Below are 18938 nucleotides of genomic sequence, written 5' to 3'. Positions count from 1 at the left end.
AAAATTGGCTAAGAGAGCAAAACAGAATGCTTATGAGAAATAACCAAAGATGAGATTGTTAGAACTGATCTGAGAAAATGTTAGAAAGAGTGAATCTTTTCACAAAAAGAAAAAAAGAAGGGAGTATGGTGAATGTCAAGATTGATGAATGGGAGACACCATGAAATTAAAAGAGTTTTAAAATACTTAACCCTGAGAGAGACAGCACATATGTTAATAAAGTGCCGCTCAGCATTCAAACCCAGATAATTTGTACTATGTCCTTACAAAGGCCACACATGATAAACATCTGAAACTTTGTGAACAAAGTTGCTGACTTTGAAAGCCTGTCATTTTACTAGGAGGAACATTTTTTCAGAATAGTGTTTTAGACACTGCATAAATTGCTCCATACATTGGATGTTCTCTAAAATTATGCATAGCAGGATTTGGCTATTTAGCTTATGAGTAGGTAGAATACCTGGAAGCAGATAGAGTCTGTTTTCATCCATACTTTTGATTGAGGTGCTAGACCATTCTTAATTCTGCTTGTACTATACACATTTTGATAAATCAATAAAAAAAAAAGAATTCAACTAAGTGTTGTGCATTAACTTAAACAAAAACAATTGGGAAAGGTAGCTAATCAGATTCAGCATAGTTAGAAGTGGCAAGCTTCTAAGTAAGGTCTCCCCATATTGACATTTTCAAATTTTGAAATAGTATCACGATGAGCTGAATAAAAAAAAATATATATATATTTCCCAACATAAAACTAGCATTTGTACATACATTAGACAGATAAAAAGTCCAAGAGACAAATCAAAGTTTAAATTGTACTCCATACTTGTGGAAGTCATCTTGTGTTTTCTTGTTCCATATAGGGTTTACAAGCACTTGCTTGTTTCACAAACTAAATGTAAAAGAAAAAGAAGAAACATGTTAAGTACAAAATTAAATCTCATACAATGATAAATCAAATGTATTCAGCTAATCTTTTGCTGTATAAAAACATCGCTCTAAAATAACATACAATGCTCAATTTGCAAAACAAATCAATCCCATTACTCCCGAATGTAGCGGATGCTCCTAGAGGGTTGAAGGAATAATCTACTCCGCGTTAAAAGTAATATCTTTATTTTAAGTCTAAGACCCCATTTTCACAAACTATAAGAATGGATGTACCATAAGGACGTCACTGAAAACTGTGCAAAAGCTAAACAAGCTAGAACTCCGCTTTAGGCCCTTCCATATGCGACGTCTGCATGACATCCTAATTTCCATGCAAATTAAAAAATAGAATATCTTGATAGAACAGGGTCTTTACTGTAGGCAGTGTGGTTAGATGCTTAGGAGTAAGTACTAAAGTTAGGAAAATAACAACACAAGCTTAACAAGAGCTAAAAATGTTCAGCAAAGCAGCCAAACTGCCTAGGTGCATACATTTAAAGGATCACAACATATTCCAGCGGCACAGGGGTCAAGGCATTAATATTAATTTAAATTTGCAAATATTACATTTTTCAACTGTATACTGAAGGGCAATATTACTTAGTGACTAACATCCAATCCCTTAAATATTGTATTTATAAATAATTTAAATAAAATACCTTTTCTACTTGCGCCCAAATGTGGACACCTCCCTTTCAGTCTGCTGCTCTCTTGCATGGTCAACTTGCTGTATATCAACAGTTGACTTTCAAACACTATTTTTCTACCAGTAGTCATTAGCGTCTGCCTCTTTGTCAAGTATCTTAGTCAGGAGAACCTCGGTGCATCGGGATCTCAAATACAGTTCTCCTGTTCTCACAGGTTAAACCCAACTGACTGCAACAAGCCAACTTTCTCTTGCAGTTTGGTCACAGCAGTTCAATTGTGATTCTGTTAGAACTGCTCTACGGAAAAAACGATTTGGGTTTGGCAAGTATTATATTCTGTCTCCAAAAAAAGGAATTTATCGGTGAACCTGTCAAAAATCCTCTTCTACACCTGCAGAAAGAGTAAATCAGTCACTCTTCGAACCCCATGAAGCACGATGGAGTGGCTCTCTGCTTCCACTCCTCGATCCTCTTCAATCACCAAGCCACTAAGTCAGACGTGGCAGGGCGTTTTCTGATGGCTCGGGCCGGGGGGGGAGGGGGTGGTGGGGGGGAAGGAGGGGGTTGCCATGGGGGACATTCTATTTGGGGGGGGCTCCAACCTCATATAGGATCCTGCGTTAGACACAACCCATCATCACAGGGCAGCGTGGGGACATTTAGTAGGGCCCTCAAAGCCTCTCTTCCGCGTTTGGGCCTACTAGACGCTTGGAGGGAAGCCCACCCCACAGCAAAGGACTATTCTTTTTTTTCTCACTCCCACAGAACCTACTCTAGAATCAATCATACCTTTCTCAGTCAATCTCTTCTAATCACTTCGCGGATGCTTGGTTTTACCCAATTTGCCTTTCTGGCCATGACCCCCTGGAGATAATATTAAATTGGCCAGCCCGTGCTCGAAACACAGGAGGTGGTACTTCTCCAACTTTCTCACCAGGGATAGACTCCTTAGGGACAAACTAAGGACGGCAATCACAGAGTTCTTGAATAACAACGACCTCGCCCTTGAATCTTTGGCAACCAACTGGGATGCCTTTAAGGCGGTTATTAGGAGCAAATTCATAGAGTTAGCCACCACGATTAGATATCAGTAGAAAGGGGAGAGACTTCTATTAGAAGGGGAACTATAAACTGCAGAAAAAAAAGCACCAAGAGTCGCCGTCAATCCAAACTCACCGCAAGGTTTCTTTTCTCAAAGTTAAACTAAAGCCATTTACACCAATATTGCAGAGTCATCCATTGTAAGGCTTCAGGTTCGAGGCTATGAAAGTGGCAACAAGATAGGCACCCTATTGGCGTGGCAGCTGAGAGCAAAACAAGAAAAAGAATACATCAAGCAAATAGTGGAGGATGCGAGCGTCTCCCATATTAACGTGGAGAGACAAGCAAACACCTTTGGGAAGTTTTCTCGCAACCTTTACACCTCTGACCCGCTAGAGGCCCAAGCTCAGAAAAGGTATCTGGCGCCCCTAGACCTCCCTCAGGTCTCTGCCCACACTAATGAGGAACCTAGTCGACCCTTCACCAGAGAAGAGGTCCAGAAAGCGATAGACGCTCTGAAACTGCAGAAAGCCCCCGGCCCAGATGGGCTCAATGCCCAATTCTATCGTATTTTCGCGCCAGAGCCGACTCCCCACTTAGTGACCCTTTTTAACAATATAGCAAAAGCCCAAAGGGTGACGGATACCATGGGAGAGGCATTAATCACAGTTATTCCTAAACCGGGACAGGACCCTAAAGCATGCGCCTCATACAGGCCCATTGCACTTTTGAACCTGGACGCAAAACTGTACCCCAAAATACTGACCACCCGCCTTGAAAATCTCCTCCCGGCATTGAACGACGACGATCAGTCAGGGTTCATCCAGCGAAGGCAGACCCACGACAATTTACGCAGAATAGCCCATATAATGGATAAGGTACAGAAGAAAGGCATTTCCGCGGCCCTTCTCTCGTTGGATGCAGAGTAGGCCTTCGACCGGGCCCTTTCTCCTACAAACACCGAGAAGATTTGGCTTTAGAGAAACATTTATTAGTATGGTGCGAGCTAACCACCACTCTCCCGGGTCAAGAGTTCTAGTAAATGGGATGGCATACGATGCTTTTGCACTCTCGTGGAGGACAAAGCAGGGATGCCCCCTATCCCCAATGTTTTTAGGTCTCGTGCCTAGCGTAGCACTGCTCGTGCAGCGAGAGACCTCATGTATGGGCTTCAGAAAGCTGACCAGATGCTGAAGCGTGTGGTGAGCTTGTTGTCAGGTGCAGTTGGCTTTTGCGTGTGTTTTTTTTTTAAAAAGCCAGCACGCAATTGGTCAAAGGTGGGCGCATGTCCCGCCTTTGCTCCGCCCATTACCGTTGGTGCCTGTTACGCGCAGCAGTGGCACAGACAACAGGCTCCCTCGGCCCGCTCCTCTGTGGTGCGCGCGCACCACTGGTTTTTAATTTTCATTATTTAGGCAGGGAGACACATTAAACAGTACATTCATTCATATATTATTTTTCTTTAAGCACAAGGGGCGATTAGGTGATTTTCCCAGAATTACTGGATTTTGTGACCACACTCAGACTCAAACCTGGCTCCTATGCTAATTTACAGCGTTTGGTGCCTTAAACTGAATTGCGCCACCCGGCCTCTACAATGTCACTGCTTCCCCTATGGTTTCTTCCTGGTTGTTGTTGCTTGTTTTACGTCGGCCCAGGAAGAACATCAAGTGACTTTTGTAACAGTTTTATACAGCGTGAACTATTAGAGCGCTTTGCACGAGCACCTCTTACTTTTACAAGCACACATTCGCTCTGGGTGTTTATCATTTCAGCAGAGGTTCTTTTAGGTTCATACCCCTGTAGACATTCTGGGGTTTAGCCATGACTTGTGGGCAGCGGAGAAGAGCGGTGTTCATTGTGCAGGCAACAGGTATAGCTCCCGGTGGGATGTGTTTATTGTTTACGTTTCTATTGATAGCCATTTTTATATTTGTAAGATGTTATTGCTATACTACAAAGAATTATAAATTGTGACCAGTGCATAACACAAATAGCTCTGCAGTCGTAGAAACCCAATAAATTATCTATTGTGATGAGTGTTTCCCTGGCTCAATGCTCTATCCCCCTCAATCAACACGGTTCCTTTTGTGTATGTGTTTGTTTTACTAACACATGCTACAGGACACAGTTATAGTCACAGTAGACTGTTTCAACATCTCTGATCGACGGCTCCAAACAACAGATCCGCCATTCATCCGACACTTAGTACACCTTCTCTGCACAAACCAACCCCCACTTGGAGCATTCCGTTTGTCCCTCCCCACAAACCACGCTAAACTTCTCCAAGTCGCAAGGGCCCAGAACATGACTGTTTAAAAAGCTTGCGGAGACTGGGTGTAATCCTGCTTTCCTTGGGATCGGGTAACTCAGTCGGATCCCACACACCCCCCTGTTAACCTCACAGAGGATGTACCAGGCTGATAGGTGAAGTAAACAAGCTCTTTATTCAGGCTTGTTTTAACGGTCAAAACAATAAGCAAAGCAAGACAGCAAAAAGGTTCGGGATAGTGTCTAACCGTCCTCTGCAATGATGCTAGTCCTAGCACCTTCCAACAGAGGACACCGTGCTAAACAATGGCCGAAAATGCCACTCGATGCGTCTATCCTCGTTATGGATATCGCTCCGTCTTAATCGTCCTCCGCATGCGTGTCAGTCCTGACACGCTTCCAACGGAGGGCAAAAGCGCTAAACAAAGAATGTCCTCCACACTCGATAACCCTCGAGCGGGGACTGGCCACTGGTCACAACAAAGGACCTCGTCCTGTTTACTCGATACCCTCGAGCGGGGACTGGCCACAGGTCACACCAAAGTACCTCGTCCGGTTTACTCGATACCCTCGAGCGGGGACTGGCCACAGGTCACGTCAAAGGACCTTGTCCTGATACTCGAGACCCTCGAGCGGGGACTGACGTATATACCGAAAGGACCGGAGTCCACAAAGGTCGAACCCTCGAGCGGGGACTGGCGTGTGTATCGAAAGGACCGTTGTCTTAACTGCTCGAAAACCCTCGAGCGGGGACTGACAAGGGGTCGGAGCTAAACGGAGTTTACTTAATAACAACAGAGCGTGAAGCGGAGCCCCGCTAACGCTGTTCTTGGCATCTGTTGTTCCTCACCGTAATCTCCTGGCTCCTGTTCCAAAGCCGCCGAATACAACGGAGCTCACCTTCCACTTGGCAGCTTCTCCGTACTCGCGTTGAATGTTCAGAATATTCGCCGCTTACTGCTGGCTTCCGGGTTGCTTAAATGGGTACGCCCTCTCAGCGCGACTGTCTCGCACGGCCTTCTGGGATTGGTAGTTCGGGCGGGCTTGCTCCTGGGTTATGTAGTTCTCGTTATCTCTTGTGTCCTACGCGACCTTGTTTCCAACGCGGCTCCGACGTTTGTCTTAACACTGGGTTTCTTAACCTGGAAATTATATTCAGTAGGTAACCATTTTTTAAATAAGATCTTTTGTTGCACACATACTTCCCTCTATTGTAAAGCGCTCAGGGTAAAGTTGGCGCTATATAAAAATGCATAAATAAATTGCTCTCACTTAGTTCCCAGCAATCACACCAGAGGTTTGGCACTGGCAGCACACGCCGTTCCTAGTTGATTTTTTTTCAGATTTATACAGCGCAATCGCAACCCGTAGGTATTGGAGCGCTTTACATGAGCACCAATTATGTTACACAAGGCCACCTTTATTTTTGGTAGGCATAGGGAGATTAAGTGATTTGTCCAGAACCACAGGATGCCGAGACGACGCCAAAGAATAAACTTGGTTCCCCAACTCCAAAGTCGTCAGCTCAGGCCATAAGGCAGCAAGGATATTGAGGTCAGCGCAGGAGGGGTGGGGGGGCCGCAGTCCATTCTCATACTGCTTAGCTGCCTTCTGACGGGTGTCTGCAGTATTTCAAATGATGTCTGTTCTTCGGTTGTCTGTCCTGGGGCGCAGGCATCATCCTCCTCTGTGCATAAAAGGCAGACAGACGTAGATAAATGCTGTTTTAAGCATTGGCTGTCTCAGCTTCCTCTTATGCCTCTTGCACGTGCGATTCTTAATATTGCTGTAAAAGGGCAACTCTAGATTACAAGCATTTGCTATGCAATAGGTCTCACGTTAATGATAGTTTGAGATATTAGCAGTGCAGATAATAATGCAACGCCAAGAGCTCATACTTTCAGTAGTGCGAGACCTATTGCATTGCAAATGCTTGTTGCTCTTAGCATTGAGCCTCTGGCAGAGAGGATTAGGGCAAACAGAGATATAAAAGGGGTTACATTTGGCACTGACGACCATAAGATCACCCTCTTTGCAGATGATGTTCTACTTCCTATTACTGACCCGCTGCCTCGGTCCCAGCCATTCAAGAGGAGCTAGATCGCTTTGAACTGGTATCAGGCTTGAAGGTGAATCTCTCAAAATCATTCTTGCTCAACCTAACTCTGCTTTGTGAGGTACTGAAATGAATAAAGGAGACCTCCCCCTTTTGCTGCACGGGCAAACACATCACATATCTGGGGGTCAAGCTCACTCCAAAAAGCGTCGACCTCGACAAGGCCAATTATCCGCCTTTGTTACGACAAAATCAAGGCATACTTGTTTAGGTGGAGGGTTGCCTATACCTCCTGGATAGGGAGAAGAAACTCAATTAAGATGAATGTCCTCCCTCGGCTTCTCTATCTTTTTCAGTGCCTTCCGATACCAGTAGACAGGGAACTATTCATTGGTGATCACTAAATTCATCTAGCAGGAACAAACAACCAGACTATCATATCATGTTTTAACTAAATCGCGAGTGGAGGGTGGCTTAGCCCTCCCGGACTACTGGGGGTATTACAGAGCTGCTCAGCTCTGGGTAATGACAGAATGGTCCCTCAGAGAATCCGAAAAACATTGGCTCCATATGGACCTTCAAATAACGGGCAAGACCATTTGGGACCTTTTGTGGTTAACCGCATCAACGCGGTGCAGATTTCCGCAGTGCGCTGAAGATTGCAAAAACCCGCGGTTCATGACGAGCTCAGCTCGTCATGAGCGTACGAGAGGTGTACCTCATAACGAGCTGAGCTCGTCATGAGCGTCGAAGGGGTTAAAGAAGCAGCACAGACCCCCAAACACTTACCTCCGTACCCCCACGTCCACTACTCTGCGGGTATGGGACTTACTCACAAAAACTCTATCCCTGACAACCTTCCCCTCACCCTATACCCCCATTCATTTGAATCCACAGTTCCCCCCAGCACTGCAGGAAGGACCATTGAAGCAATGGAAATTAGAGGGCTGCCTTACGATATCTCATCTGTACAAAAAAGGGCAACTTCTGAAGTTTGCGGAGTGAGCCAAAGCTTGCCAATTACAGCCCGCAGAGGGCTTCTATTATGCACACACAACTCAAACACCGGGTGCAGCAACCACAGGTGCGGCAGGCCGCTACCAGGGGCCTGCTTCCCACTGAGAAATTTGACAATCAGGGGCATCCACTAAGGGGACTATGTATTTTCTATACTTCCTTATTAGGGTGTTGAGTCCACAATCGACTCTTAGGCACAGGGCTTACTGGGACTCTACTCTTTCGAGGCCAGTGGAGGAGAAACAATGGATCCGCTTATACAAAGACATCACCAAAGACAACCGCTCTATGCACCTACGAGAAGCTCACTATAAATTGATGCATGACTGGTACTTGCACCCCAGAAACTACATAAAATATTCCCTAACATGACGGATAGATGTTGGAGGAGCTGCAGGCTTTTGGGAGACTTCCGGCATACCCGGTCAGACTGCCCACCTATTAAACCATTCTGAAAGGAAATCCTCTCTCAGATTAAACGGATACTAGGGTACCCCATCCCAGAAACCATAGAGCACACCCTCTTGCGGCTCCGAGACCAGATACTGAAGCAGCAAATGTATGGAGATCGCTCCATCATGTGGCTGTGTTTAGGCAATGCTAAGATGGCTATCGCAGCGGCCTGGAAAAAGTCCATTACGCAGTGGCACGCTAGACTATGGCTAGCGTTAGTACAAACATAAACCAGATCCTGAGCTACAAGGAATTCAAATCAATTCAAATCAGCAAGTCCCAATATTTTAGGTGTTCTTCATTTATTCTTCATAGAAAAGTATTTCTTTCCTTCAACTGATATGGTCCAATCTTCATATAGTCACAAAAAACACAAAACGCCGCCAACACGTGTTTCGTCTAGGTCGTTAAGACCATTAGACTTCGTCAGGGCAAAGATTATTTATTTAGAACTTCTCATAGGTATGCGTAGGCGTATTGTTCAGACCATAAATTTCAATCTTCATCTAGAAAGCGTCTTGCTCATGGAATTTATCATAGAAGAAGGACAATTCAGTCCCAAAGTCGTTTGCAGATATCCACACAAACCATAAAGTGTTCGTGATAACTCCTCCGAGTGCGGGGTCCTATTCGGAAAACAGTGTGTTCCTTCGTATAGCACAGCGTTAGCCCTGGAGAGGTTGCAAGACATCACAGAGGATTCAAGAAAGGGGTTTGCGTACATCTGATCTCCGCTAGTGACATATCTGTCAGAGGTTCTGTCCTTATTCGCATGCAGCCCCAGACTGCGAACACTTCACCCTTTTCACATCTAATGGAAGGGGGAGGGCTTCAGGGGTGCATAAGGCAAGAGTGGTCCAACCCCGGCCCCCATCCATGGGACCACCCACCTTGGAACCCGCTTTGGAACATAATCATCATGATGCACTGGTTTGGTTTATACTTCGTTTTTCTTTTTTGGTTTAGAAGCCTTTTGGCTTCAATCAATTTTTAACTATTCTTTACTGGCCCAGCTTAGGGTTTAAAGTTGGGATAGGACACACTAGTACACCCGAGCATGGGTCCCACAACGCAGCAATTTGCTAAGTGGCGCTATACACAATATTGAAGGTGTTGGACGGGACATAATAGCATACACTCCTATGGGGCCGAGTCCTTGTTAACATGATGTGTGTACCTAGAAGCGACCTGTAACTCTTGGCCTGTATGCTGTACTTGTTGCGTCTACCATGTTCTTTATATGGGTACAAACTTAATACAAAGATTTTGAAACAAAACGTACTTGTATGTAACGGTTTTTAATATCTGTCTGCAACAAATAACTAAACTTTTTGCACTGGAGGTTGTTTTCATTTTTCAAGTTTGCAAACATGCTCGCTATTTCACATGAAATAAATACTTAACAAGGTTTTAAGTGGTTTGAGGGAAAGGTGATATAGTGACCATGTATTATATGGGATAAAGTACCTCCTGGTATACATAAGGAAATTACAAGTCACCATGGAGTTCCATAACTTTATAAATGAACTCTTCCTTCTGCCTCGTTCCTCTTTAGGGTTAGGAACGCCACTGTAACTTGTAATAGCCTGATCATATTCAGCTGAGGGTGCTTTATCCCTTATATAATCTGTGACTTCTGATGCACTCAGTCAAGGATTATAACAAGCATTTGCAATGCAATAGGTTCCGCATTTGTGAGAGTTAGAGCTATTGCTGGTGTAACTGATAATGTTTTTAACCTATGTGTTTTGGAGTGTAGTGAATGTGTATGTTATGTTATATGTTTATTTGTAGTGCGCGCTGTTAGTCGAAACTGTCCTGGCGCGATGAAAAGGTCATGGTGTCAGCTAGAGCAAGGGAAAGCTTACATAGTCTGCATAAATAAGTGAGTTTTTAGCAATTTTTTAAAGCTAGCAAGATTTGACGAGTGTCTTAAGGCCGCAGGTAGGTTGTTCCACAGCTGAGCTGCACGAACCGTCAGAGACTGCCCCCCCAGTCGAACTTTCTTGAATCTGGGAATAACCACATGTCTGAGGGAGGCAGATCGCAGCTGGCGGGTCGGCTGGTAGAAAGCAAATCTGTGCTTAAGATAGGAGGGGCAAGGGCCATGTAGGGCTTTAAATACAAGGGCCAGGGCCTTAAAGCGCACTCTTTGGGCCACTGGTAGCCAGTGGAGCTCTCTAAGTTGTTTGCGAACGCTGAGTCTCCTAGGGATGTTAAACAGGAGCCTCACCGTCGCGTTCTGGACTACCTGTAATTTCCGGATCAAAAAATCCGGAATGCCGGTGTAGAGGGCATTTGCGTAGTCCAGTCGAGAGAGCACAAGTGCTCTAGCTACCGCTTCCTTAGCCACTTGGGGAAGAAGGGGGAAGAACTTCCGGAGAATGGATAGGGTGCCAAAACAAGTACCCGCCAGTCTCGAAATTTGATCGCGGAAGCACAAGTCTGCTCCGAACCAAACACCCAAGTTCTTTGCCACCCCACAATCGCCACTAGGGCACGATGATCCAATGGGCCAGATGGATTCCCTAAAGTCTGCTGGGAATTGGCCATACAATAGAATTTCAGATTTGTCCTCATTGCATTTGAGGACTGCCTGAGCAAGCCAGGCAAATACAGAGGACAAACATTGGCGGACACCCACTGGATTAAGGTTATCCTTATTCCATGTGAAGGGAAGCTGGGTGTCGTCGGCGTAGGCCATTATTTTCGCACCCAACCTTTCTGCCAGGTGGATTAAGGGGGTCAAATAGACATTAAAAAGGAGAGGACTTAAAGTCTACCCCTGAGGCACGCCTGTCTCAACCCTGCTGCTTGAGGAGTGGTAGGGGGGAAGCCAAACTTGTTGGCATCTGTCTGTGAGGAATGATCTTAACCATCTGAGAGCCACGCCCGTTATGCCAATCTCCTCTAGCCTAGAGAGAAGCTGGACATGGTGTCGAACGCGGCAGAGAGGTCCAATAAAATTAGAGCCGCTCTGCCGCCTCCGTCCAGACATTCCCTAATGGCTTCGGTGACCTCCACGAGCGCGGTCTCGGTGCTATGGAGTAGAACTATGTGGTTTGGGGTGGAATTGTGTGTTGTGTATTTGTGTAGTGGAAATATGTGGCATGGTGAATAGATAGTGGTGAGAGTACAGAGAATAAACAGAAAGGAAGAAAGAGGGATAGGTGGTTTGTGTAGGAAGCGGTTACTGAACTTGAGACAGGAACAGAAATAGTGTGCGAGAAAGATAGAAAGAAGGGAAGAGCAGGCCACAGACGAATAAAGAAGGAGGTTTTGTGTACGCAGAAGGCACCCTAAGAAGAGGAGGCGGGTGTGTGCTTGACGGATGGAAACTTTGAAAAGTTACGGGATAGAAATTGTGTTTGAAGACCTGAAGTTAACCATATAGGAGGCGTGAATAGTCATTGAAAGAGCGAGAGAGAAGGGTGAGAAAGAGTAAGAGATAGAGGGACAAGTGGAAGGGGCACCTGGAAGGGGGAGGGCAAGAGGTGGACTAGTGTGCAGCGTGAGTAGGTAGAGGAAGGTACGATGTGCGAGTAGGCAGGACAGAGGGTAGATAGGTAGTGCGAGGGAGGAATTAGAGAGGACAGTGGTATTGCGAGATGTGTGGGTATTGGGGGGGTGAGAGCTGAGAGGGGTAGTGGGTATGAAGGGGAGAGACAACAGTGTCTGTGTGACAAAAAGACGCAGAGCACTGACAAAAACTGCGTAATCAGCAGGACGAAGTTTCCTTAGTCTGACTGTTTTTATGTTGTTGCAGATATAAATGAGTTTGTGTGAACTAAAATATAATTTCAACAATATACAAGCCACTCATAGAATGCAACAGAGAGGATATACAGGCTGAAATGGCAGAGGAATACGAGTTGTTGAACTAGCACACAAAAATGCGTGTTTTAGAATATAATCAAAAGGCAACGTTTACGTAAAAGCAGGTTGCCAAAACATTAGACTGTTTCATAAATGATAAAACGTGTTTTGTTTTACCTCTTTTTAAAACTGCAGGAGACATTTTTCAACCTCTCGTCAACTTGGCTGAGCAAGTTTGGTAAAACACCAATTGTACAAACACACGCATGCATGCGCCTAAAATTCAAAAGCTTGAAGAGTTCACATTGAAAGGCTTGCAGAATCCACTGGCAAGCCTCCACAAACATCACAACCTCCTCTTAAGAGCTCAGACAACATTAACAACTTTTTAAACAAGGCATATTACTCAGCACTACCTCCGCTGCTATGCTTCAAGGGGCAGCGTAATGCCGTAATTCTATGTCAAGACCGGAGGCTCCGAATATGCTTTCTCATTTCTTTACTAGGAAATGCTCAGCAGCCAATTAGAAAACAGTAAAGAAACACACTACTACAATACACATGAACACTCTGGGTATCACCTGACAAACCATAGAGTAACCACTATATAATGTCCCATAGAGAATACCATATCCTCTTTCTTTGCTGCTCCACAGTCAGTTGAGTGCTTTTGCCTCATTACTGCTTTGCTGTTGCTTTATTGTCTAAATATTATTGTTTAGGCTTGTATTGTGCCTTGCACTTACTTTAAGGTGCTGCCTGTGCTTGTGCTTGGCTCGTACATTGCTGCGGCGGTGTTTTCTGGCTAGCTGATGTTTTCCTTTTGTTTCTTTGCGCTCCTCGCATTGTTTCACGTTGCGGTTCGTTTCCTTGGTTCCGCTTCGTTGCAGGGAGCGTGTGCACACCTCCCCGGTTCGGGTGATTTGCGCCCGCGTTTATTTAGTGGAGCGGGAGTTTTGGGGCTGAGAGGTTACGCGCGTGCTCGCGTACTCCTCGCTTTCTTTTGATGCGTGCGGCCGTTACCGCGCATGCGCGGTGGCCATTTTGTTTGTTTATCTCTGCTCTGACGCGGGGGATTAACGCCGGAGCAGCGTTTCCGCAGCTCTTTGCCCACAGCCTGCATTTTCCAGTGCCCATTTACGCCCAAATTGACAAAATTATTCTTTTGGGCTGTAGAATTTGCATAGGCCTTGCCTAGAGTGGCCGGTTTTGAGCAAGCCCTCCCTCCACCCTTTATTTATTTATTTATTTGTGTATGTTTTTTATTACAGCCAGGTTACTGCCTGTTTATTGATTGGCTTGCTTTAGGGGTTTTGCCACTCCCCCTTATATTTGCCTTCAGCAATACACTTTCCTTCCTCTGGTGGGCATTATTTGTTACACTTGGTGTAATTATGGAGGAATGCTATGTGGAGAAGAATTATTATTACGATGATGAAGCCTCTGGCTCCATGAAGCAGGATTTAGTTGAGGCCTGGGAGGTGTTCAGCATTCCGTTAATAAGGCGCTGGTTGGTGCTATTGAGCCCTTGAATCGCCATTTATCCAACTATGCCTTGCAGCAAGGTTGGTTGCCTTCTTCTTCAGGGCGTTCTTCGAAATCTCCCCAAAAAACCGCACAATTCTGACTTTGTTAAACTGGCCAAGACGCTTTCTTCTGAACATGCGTCTAGTAAACCGTCCAAGGAGGCTTTGGCCTCTCATGCTCCCCAGACGGACGATGGTGATACTTCTTCCTCGTCCTCTGATCAGGATGTTCCTCCACCTTCTAAGAAAGCTCGTAAGGAGCACTTTGTTGATGCGCCTTCGCACCCCCAACTTCTGACGTTCGACCCTGCTCATATTGTGCATCCTAACTCCTCCTCTTGGCTTCCGTCCCCGGAAGTGGCGGAGTATGTCCAAACGCATATTCGTCAGCCCTTTGAAAAGGACGTGCGGACCCGACTTCGGTCGGAATGTCCGCGCCCTGAATTGGCAGACCCGTTGGCTGACACTCCTGAGGTGGACCCAACAATGGTGACATATCTTTAAAAATATGCCAAGGATCCTAAAAAGGGTATTGATAGGGCATGGCGTTCGTGCCAGGATAAATTGTTGGATCTTTTGGGTCCTCTCACAAAGATTTTGGACTTAGGCTTTCGGGCCAAGGATTCCTCATCTGTCGTTGATCCTGACGAATTGATTGGGTGGTCTCAGAGGGCTATTTGTCAGTTAGGGAATGCCAATTGTGCAATGTCATGTGAGCATCGACGCTCTATTTTGTTGAAATTGGACAGCAAATTAGCTGAATTGTCTGCCTCTATGTCTAGCCCTTTGGCTCAGGGTTTGTTATTTGGTCGGCCTTTCCTTAAGGAGTTGACAAAATTTGTGGCTACCTTTAGTGGACTCGATAAGGCTCAATCTTCTCTTCGACTGGCTTTTCGCCCGGTTTTTGGAAGGGCCGGAAGATACAGGGGACGATCGTTCGGCCGTGGGTCTAACCAAAATACCCAGCGTGGATATCAGTCCCAGCGTGGAGGAGGTCAAGATTCCAATTACAACAGTAATAAATCATTCTTCTACAGGAGAGGTCAATTCAAAAAAGGACGCTACGGTGGTACCCAAGGAGGACATCATGATTCCTCGAATTCAGGTGAGCTTGATCCCGGCCTCAGAGGTTGTGTTGGGGGGCAAGATTCAATAATTTCTTCCAAATTGGCGTCTGATCTCGAGCGATGTGTGGGTGTGAGACACTGTCCTAGGTTACAAAATAGAATTCTACAGTTATCCGCATCAGCCCCATCCTCCTTCACCCCTAGTTTTTTCCCTCCAAGATCAGGAGGTCATTTCAGCAGAAATCAAGTCTCTTCGGTCCAAAGGGACCATAGTTCAGACTTCTCGTCATCCTCAGGGTTTCACCAGCAATGTCTTTTTGGTCCAGAAAAAAGGGGGCGGGTCCAGGTTGGTTCTCAATCTCAAGGACTTCAATGGAGGGGTTGTTTACCGCCTCTTCAAGATGGAGGGCATCCATCTGCGGAGAGATTTTCTTCGGGAAGGGGACTGGATGGTCCGTCTCGATCTGAAAGATGAGTACTTGCTGATTCCCATTTACGGTCCTCATCGTCGCTACCTGCAGTTCCAGTGGCAGGGGACTTTGTTTGAGTACAAAGTTCTCCCTTTCGGCCTCTCGTCAGCACCTTGGTGCTTCACTAAACTTCCGAGGCCTGTTGTAGAATCTCTGCGAGCCCGGTGTGTTCGTCTGATAATATATCTGGACGAAATTCTCATTTTGGCGCATTGCCCTCACCTGTTGATGACTCATTTGGACTGGTCAATAGATCTTTTACAGTCACTAGGGTTTCTGGTGAATCCTCAGAAGTCTGTTTTCAGTCCCTCTCAGTCGATAGAATTCCTGGGTTTCCTCATCAATTCCCTCTCTTGCCAACTCATCTTGCCCAATCAGAAGAGCAGATCCATCAAGAAGAAGTTGAGGTTGGTTTTGTCCAAACAGAGTCTATCATTGAGTTCTGTAGCTCGGATTGTCGGTCTGTTGGCTTCCTCGATTCAGGCGATCTTCCCGGGTCCTCTTCATTACTGGGCACTTCAGCGTCTAAAAATCCGCCATCTCCAGAAAGGCCTCCGCTATTCAGATCAAATTCCTCTGTCGGAGGACGCAAGGTGGGAGATGTTATAGTGGTTGGAGCACATGGAGTCTTGGAATGGGCAAGCCCTGTTCGGAGCATCCCCGGAAGTGGTGATCGAATCCGACGCCTGTCTGTGGGGATGGGGAGCCCGTTGTGGTCAAATATCGACAGGAGGCCGGTGGTCTCAGGAGGAATTGTCCCTCCACATAAATTGCCTGGAGCTTCTGGCAGAGTCTTTTGCGATTAGTTGTCTGTCTCCACGCATGACGAATTGTTGCATACTCCTCCGCATGGACAACATGTCAGCGGTTCGGTATGTCAACAAATTAGGGGCGGGACGAAGTCCAAGATTTTGGCAGAAATCGGCAAGGATTTTTGGCACTTTTGTCTTCAGAGGAAGATCACAGTTATTGCAGAATATCTCCCAGGTCACAACAATCGGATTGCAGACTGGAACTCTCTTCATCTCTGGGATTTCAGCAATTGGAGGTTTCATCCTCGAGTATTCCAGTCTCTTTCCCGGTTTTGGGGTCAATGTCAGATCGATCTGTTTGCTTCTCGCCTCAACACTCAACTTCCCCTGTTTTTCAGTTGGCGAGCAGATCCGTAAGCCCTAGCCATGGATGCCTTTCTCCAGGTCTGGCCGTCTCTCCCATGTTATGCCTTTCCCCAGTTTGTGATAATTCCCAGGGTCTTGGCTCGCACAATGCATTATCAGTCTGAGTTGATTCTGATCGCTCATCTGTGGAGGGCCCAGGCTTGGTTCCCAGTTCTTCTGGAAAGGAGTTGTGCGGTGCCGCTCCTTCTTCCCCAGAGATGGAATCTGTTGCTGGACCCTCTCTACAACCTGCATCCCCTAATAGAGTCGGGTCAACTCCTCCTAGTGGCATGGCGGGTTTCAGGGATTTCTGGCAAATCCCAGGCCTTTCGCGAGACGCTACCAGATCAGCGAGGCTTGGTCTCCCAACACACACAAACGTTATGCAGCAGCTTGGAAACAATGGTGTAGTTGGTGTACTCAACGGGAGGTGGATCCCGCTTCAGTGGACGTCTCTTTAATTGTGTGAATTTTCTGGCATCTATTGCTTCGTCAGGTCTAGCTTACAGGACTGTTAATAATTTTCGTTCTGCCGTTTCTGCGGGACATATTACTATCGATGGCAAGCCTGCTGGTGAGCATCCTTTGATTTTTAAGATACTCAAGGGTATACGGCTGGTAAAACCGCCTTCTCCGAAATATGTTGGTTTATGGGATGTTTCCATTGTGTTGAGCTATCTGGAGGCTTGGCCGTCCAATACTTCTTTATCCCGCAAACAGCTCTCAGCAAAACGGACTATGTTATTGTTATTGATGCACAACTCCTGACCTTAGTCATATCAGCATCCCTCACGTGTGCTTTGAACACTAAACATCAATGGACGTGCCTCTAAATGAGGGAACCTTTTTCATCTTTACATAGTGGCTCAGATTATTTCCTACATGACAGGGACTAACTAGGGTTTATATCACCTTCCTTACAGGTAGCATCCTGATATTTCCTGAATAAGGTATTTAACCATTAATTCACAGTGTTTGAGTTGAAGTGAGGTAGTAGTCAGCTCTCCATTGACACCATGTTTTTTAACTTAATTCACAGTGACAACGACCTCCCCAATCCTTGTCCTGAGGAGAACCCTTAGAACTACTCAACGGGTTCGAAACGCGTCGGCGTCCTGTTCCACCCAGATACTGAATTGTTAGGGCACAATAGGAATATAACCCATACACAACTCTACACTGTTGCATAGTTTTGTGTCTTCCTATGTTGTGCATCATATGTTGAACCGCTTTATGTGTATCTAGTGGTGGTCATAACAAGTAGGCTAGTGTGTTATCCTAGTTGACCGCTTGTTTAATTGCATTCAGGATTGGTGCCTCTACAAAGAAAAATATTTTTTTGAGGCTTTCTATAGTTGTCGTTATTTATGTTAACACAATTGTTATATGTGTATGTTTTTGATTTAATGTATTCTTTATGGTTTTTTCAATGCATCTGTGAACCTTTGTAAATGTGATGTGAATCCTTGTTGCTGCCATAAACATTTTTTCAAAATCTTTCTTTATAAAATACAAGTGACCAAAACACAGAGGGTTTGTCAGCCTAGCAATTAATTATACTAGGTGTGTACTTGTCATTTAACTAACACTGCCCGGCAATCTGGTTTGTTTAGTTCTACAGATGCAAGCATTGCGTCTTCCATCCCAGTGGATTGCTGTTTCTCACAGTTTTTTGTCAGTCAAGTAATTTTTTATCTTTCTTCCACGATCTTCATGTTGGACTGACAATTTTTTTCATTTGAACTGTTTTAAGTTACCAAAGAAAGAGAATATGGTATTCTCTATGGTACATTATATAGTGGTTACTCTATGGTTTGTGAGGTGATACCCAGAGAGTTCATGGGTATTGTAGTAGTGTTTTTCTTTACTGTTTTCTAATTGGCTGCTGAGCATTTCCTAGTAAAGAAATGAGAAAGCATAATCCTAGCCTCCTTGTCCTTAATAGAATTGAAAATGCTGGTCACGTATGTTAGCAAATTTTGAATTGTTCTCAAAATGTACTTCCAGTCAAGACAGCCGGCATGGTGAGTCAGCGTTCTAGCCTCTTGTGGTGCCCCTTATCTTTCTGGAACATCGCATCATCGTCGCCAGTGTTACAATTACATAAAAGCGATCCGTTTTGAGAGAGCAGGCACCCTAAGATAGCCCTACCAGTTCTAAACACCACCGTGTAAGCAAAAACAGCCTGTCTCGAGACATTAAAGGAAAAGGATGAAAGACGGATTACGCATTGTCCAGTATGCTTTTAAAAACACATGTACCAATTACGTCAAGATTCTAAGTAAGAACCTCCCTCAATTTCTTCAACCCTTGTAAAGGTGTCTTTAAATCACATTCTAGTTCTGCCCATTGTCAATGCTGCTATGCATACACATTTTAAATGAAGTTCTTTGGATAAGGTTCCTTGCACTGCAGGTCAAATGAAAAATTTCCTAGCTAACGGAACGGAAAGTTTCAATTCTATTAAGGACAAGGAGGCGAGGATTA

At 45.3% G+C, this 18938-nt stretch overlaps 1 protein-coding gene across 1 annotated transcript in view; it reads right to left on the bottom strand.

Moving 5' to 3' along the window:
* Positions 1-18938, bottom strand: part of TAF7L (TATA-box binding protein associated factor 7 like) — a 130570-nt gene that overhangs the window by 102882 nt on the left and 8750 nt on the right. Inside the window, exon 2 of the mRNA XM_078688402.1 lies at positions 827-892. Coding sequence (XP_078544528.1) covers positions 827-839 — 13 coding nt within the window. The 5' untranslated portion in view covers positions 840-892. The remainder of the gene's footprint in view (positions 1-826; positions 893-18938) is intronic.

The sequence above is a fragment of the Lissotriton helveticus genome, chromosome 4_1 (genome assembly GCF_964261635.1).
Source record: "Lissotriton helveticus chromosome 4_1, aLisHel1.1, whole genome shotgun sequence".
In the NCBI taxonomy this organism is placed as follows: domain Eukaryota; kingdom Metazoa; phylum Chordata; class Amphibia; order Caudata; family Salamandridae; genus Lissotriton; species Lissotriton helveticus.
The sequence above is the reverse complement of the archived record's forward strand: the minus strand, read 5'-3'. Positions and strand labels throughout refer to the sequence as shown.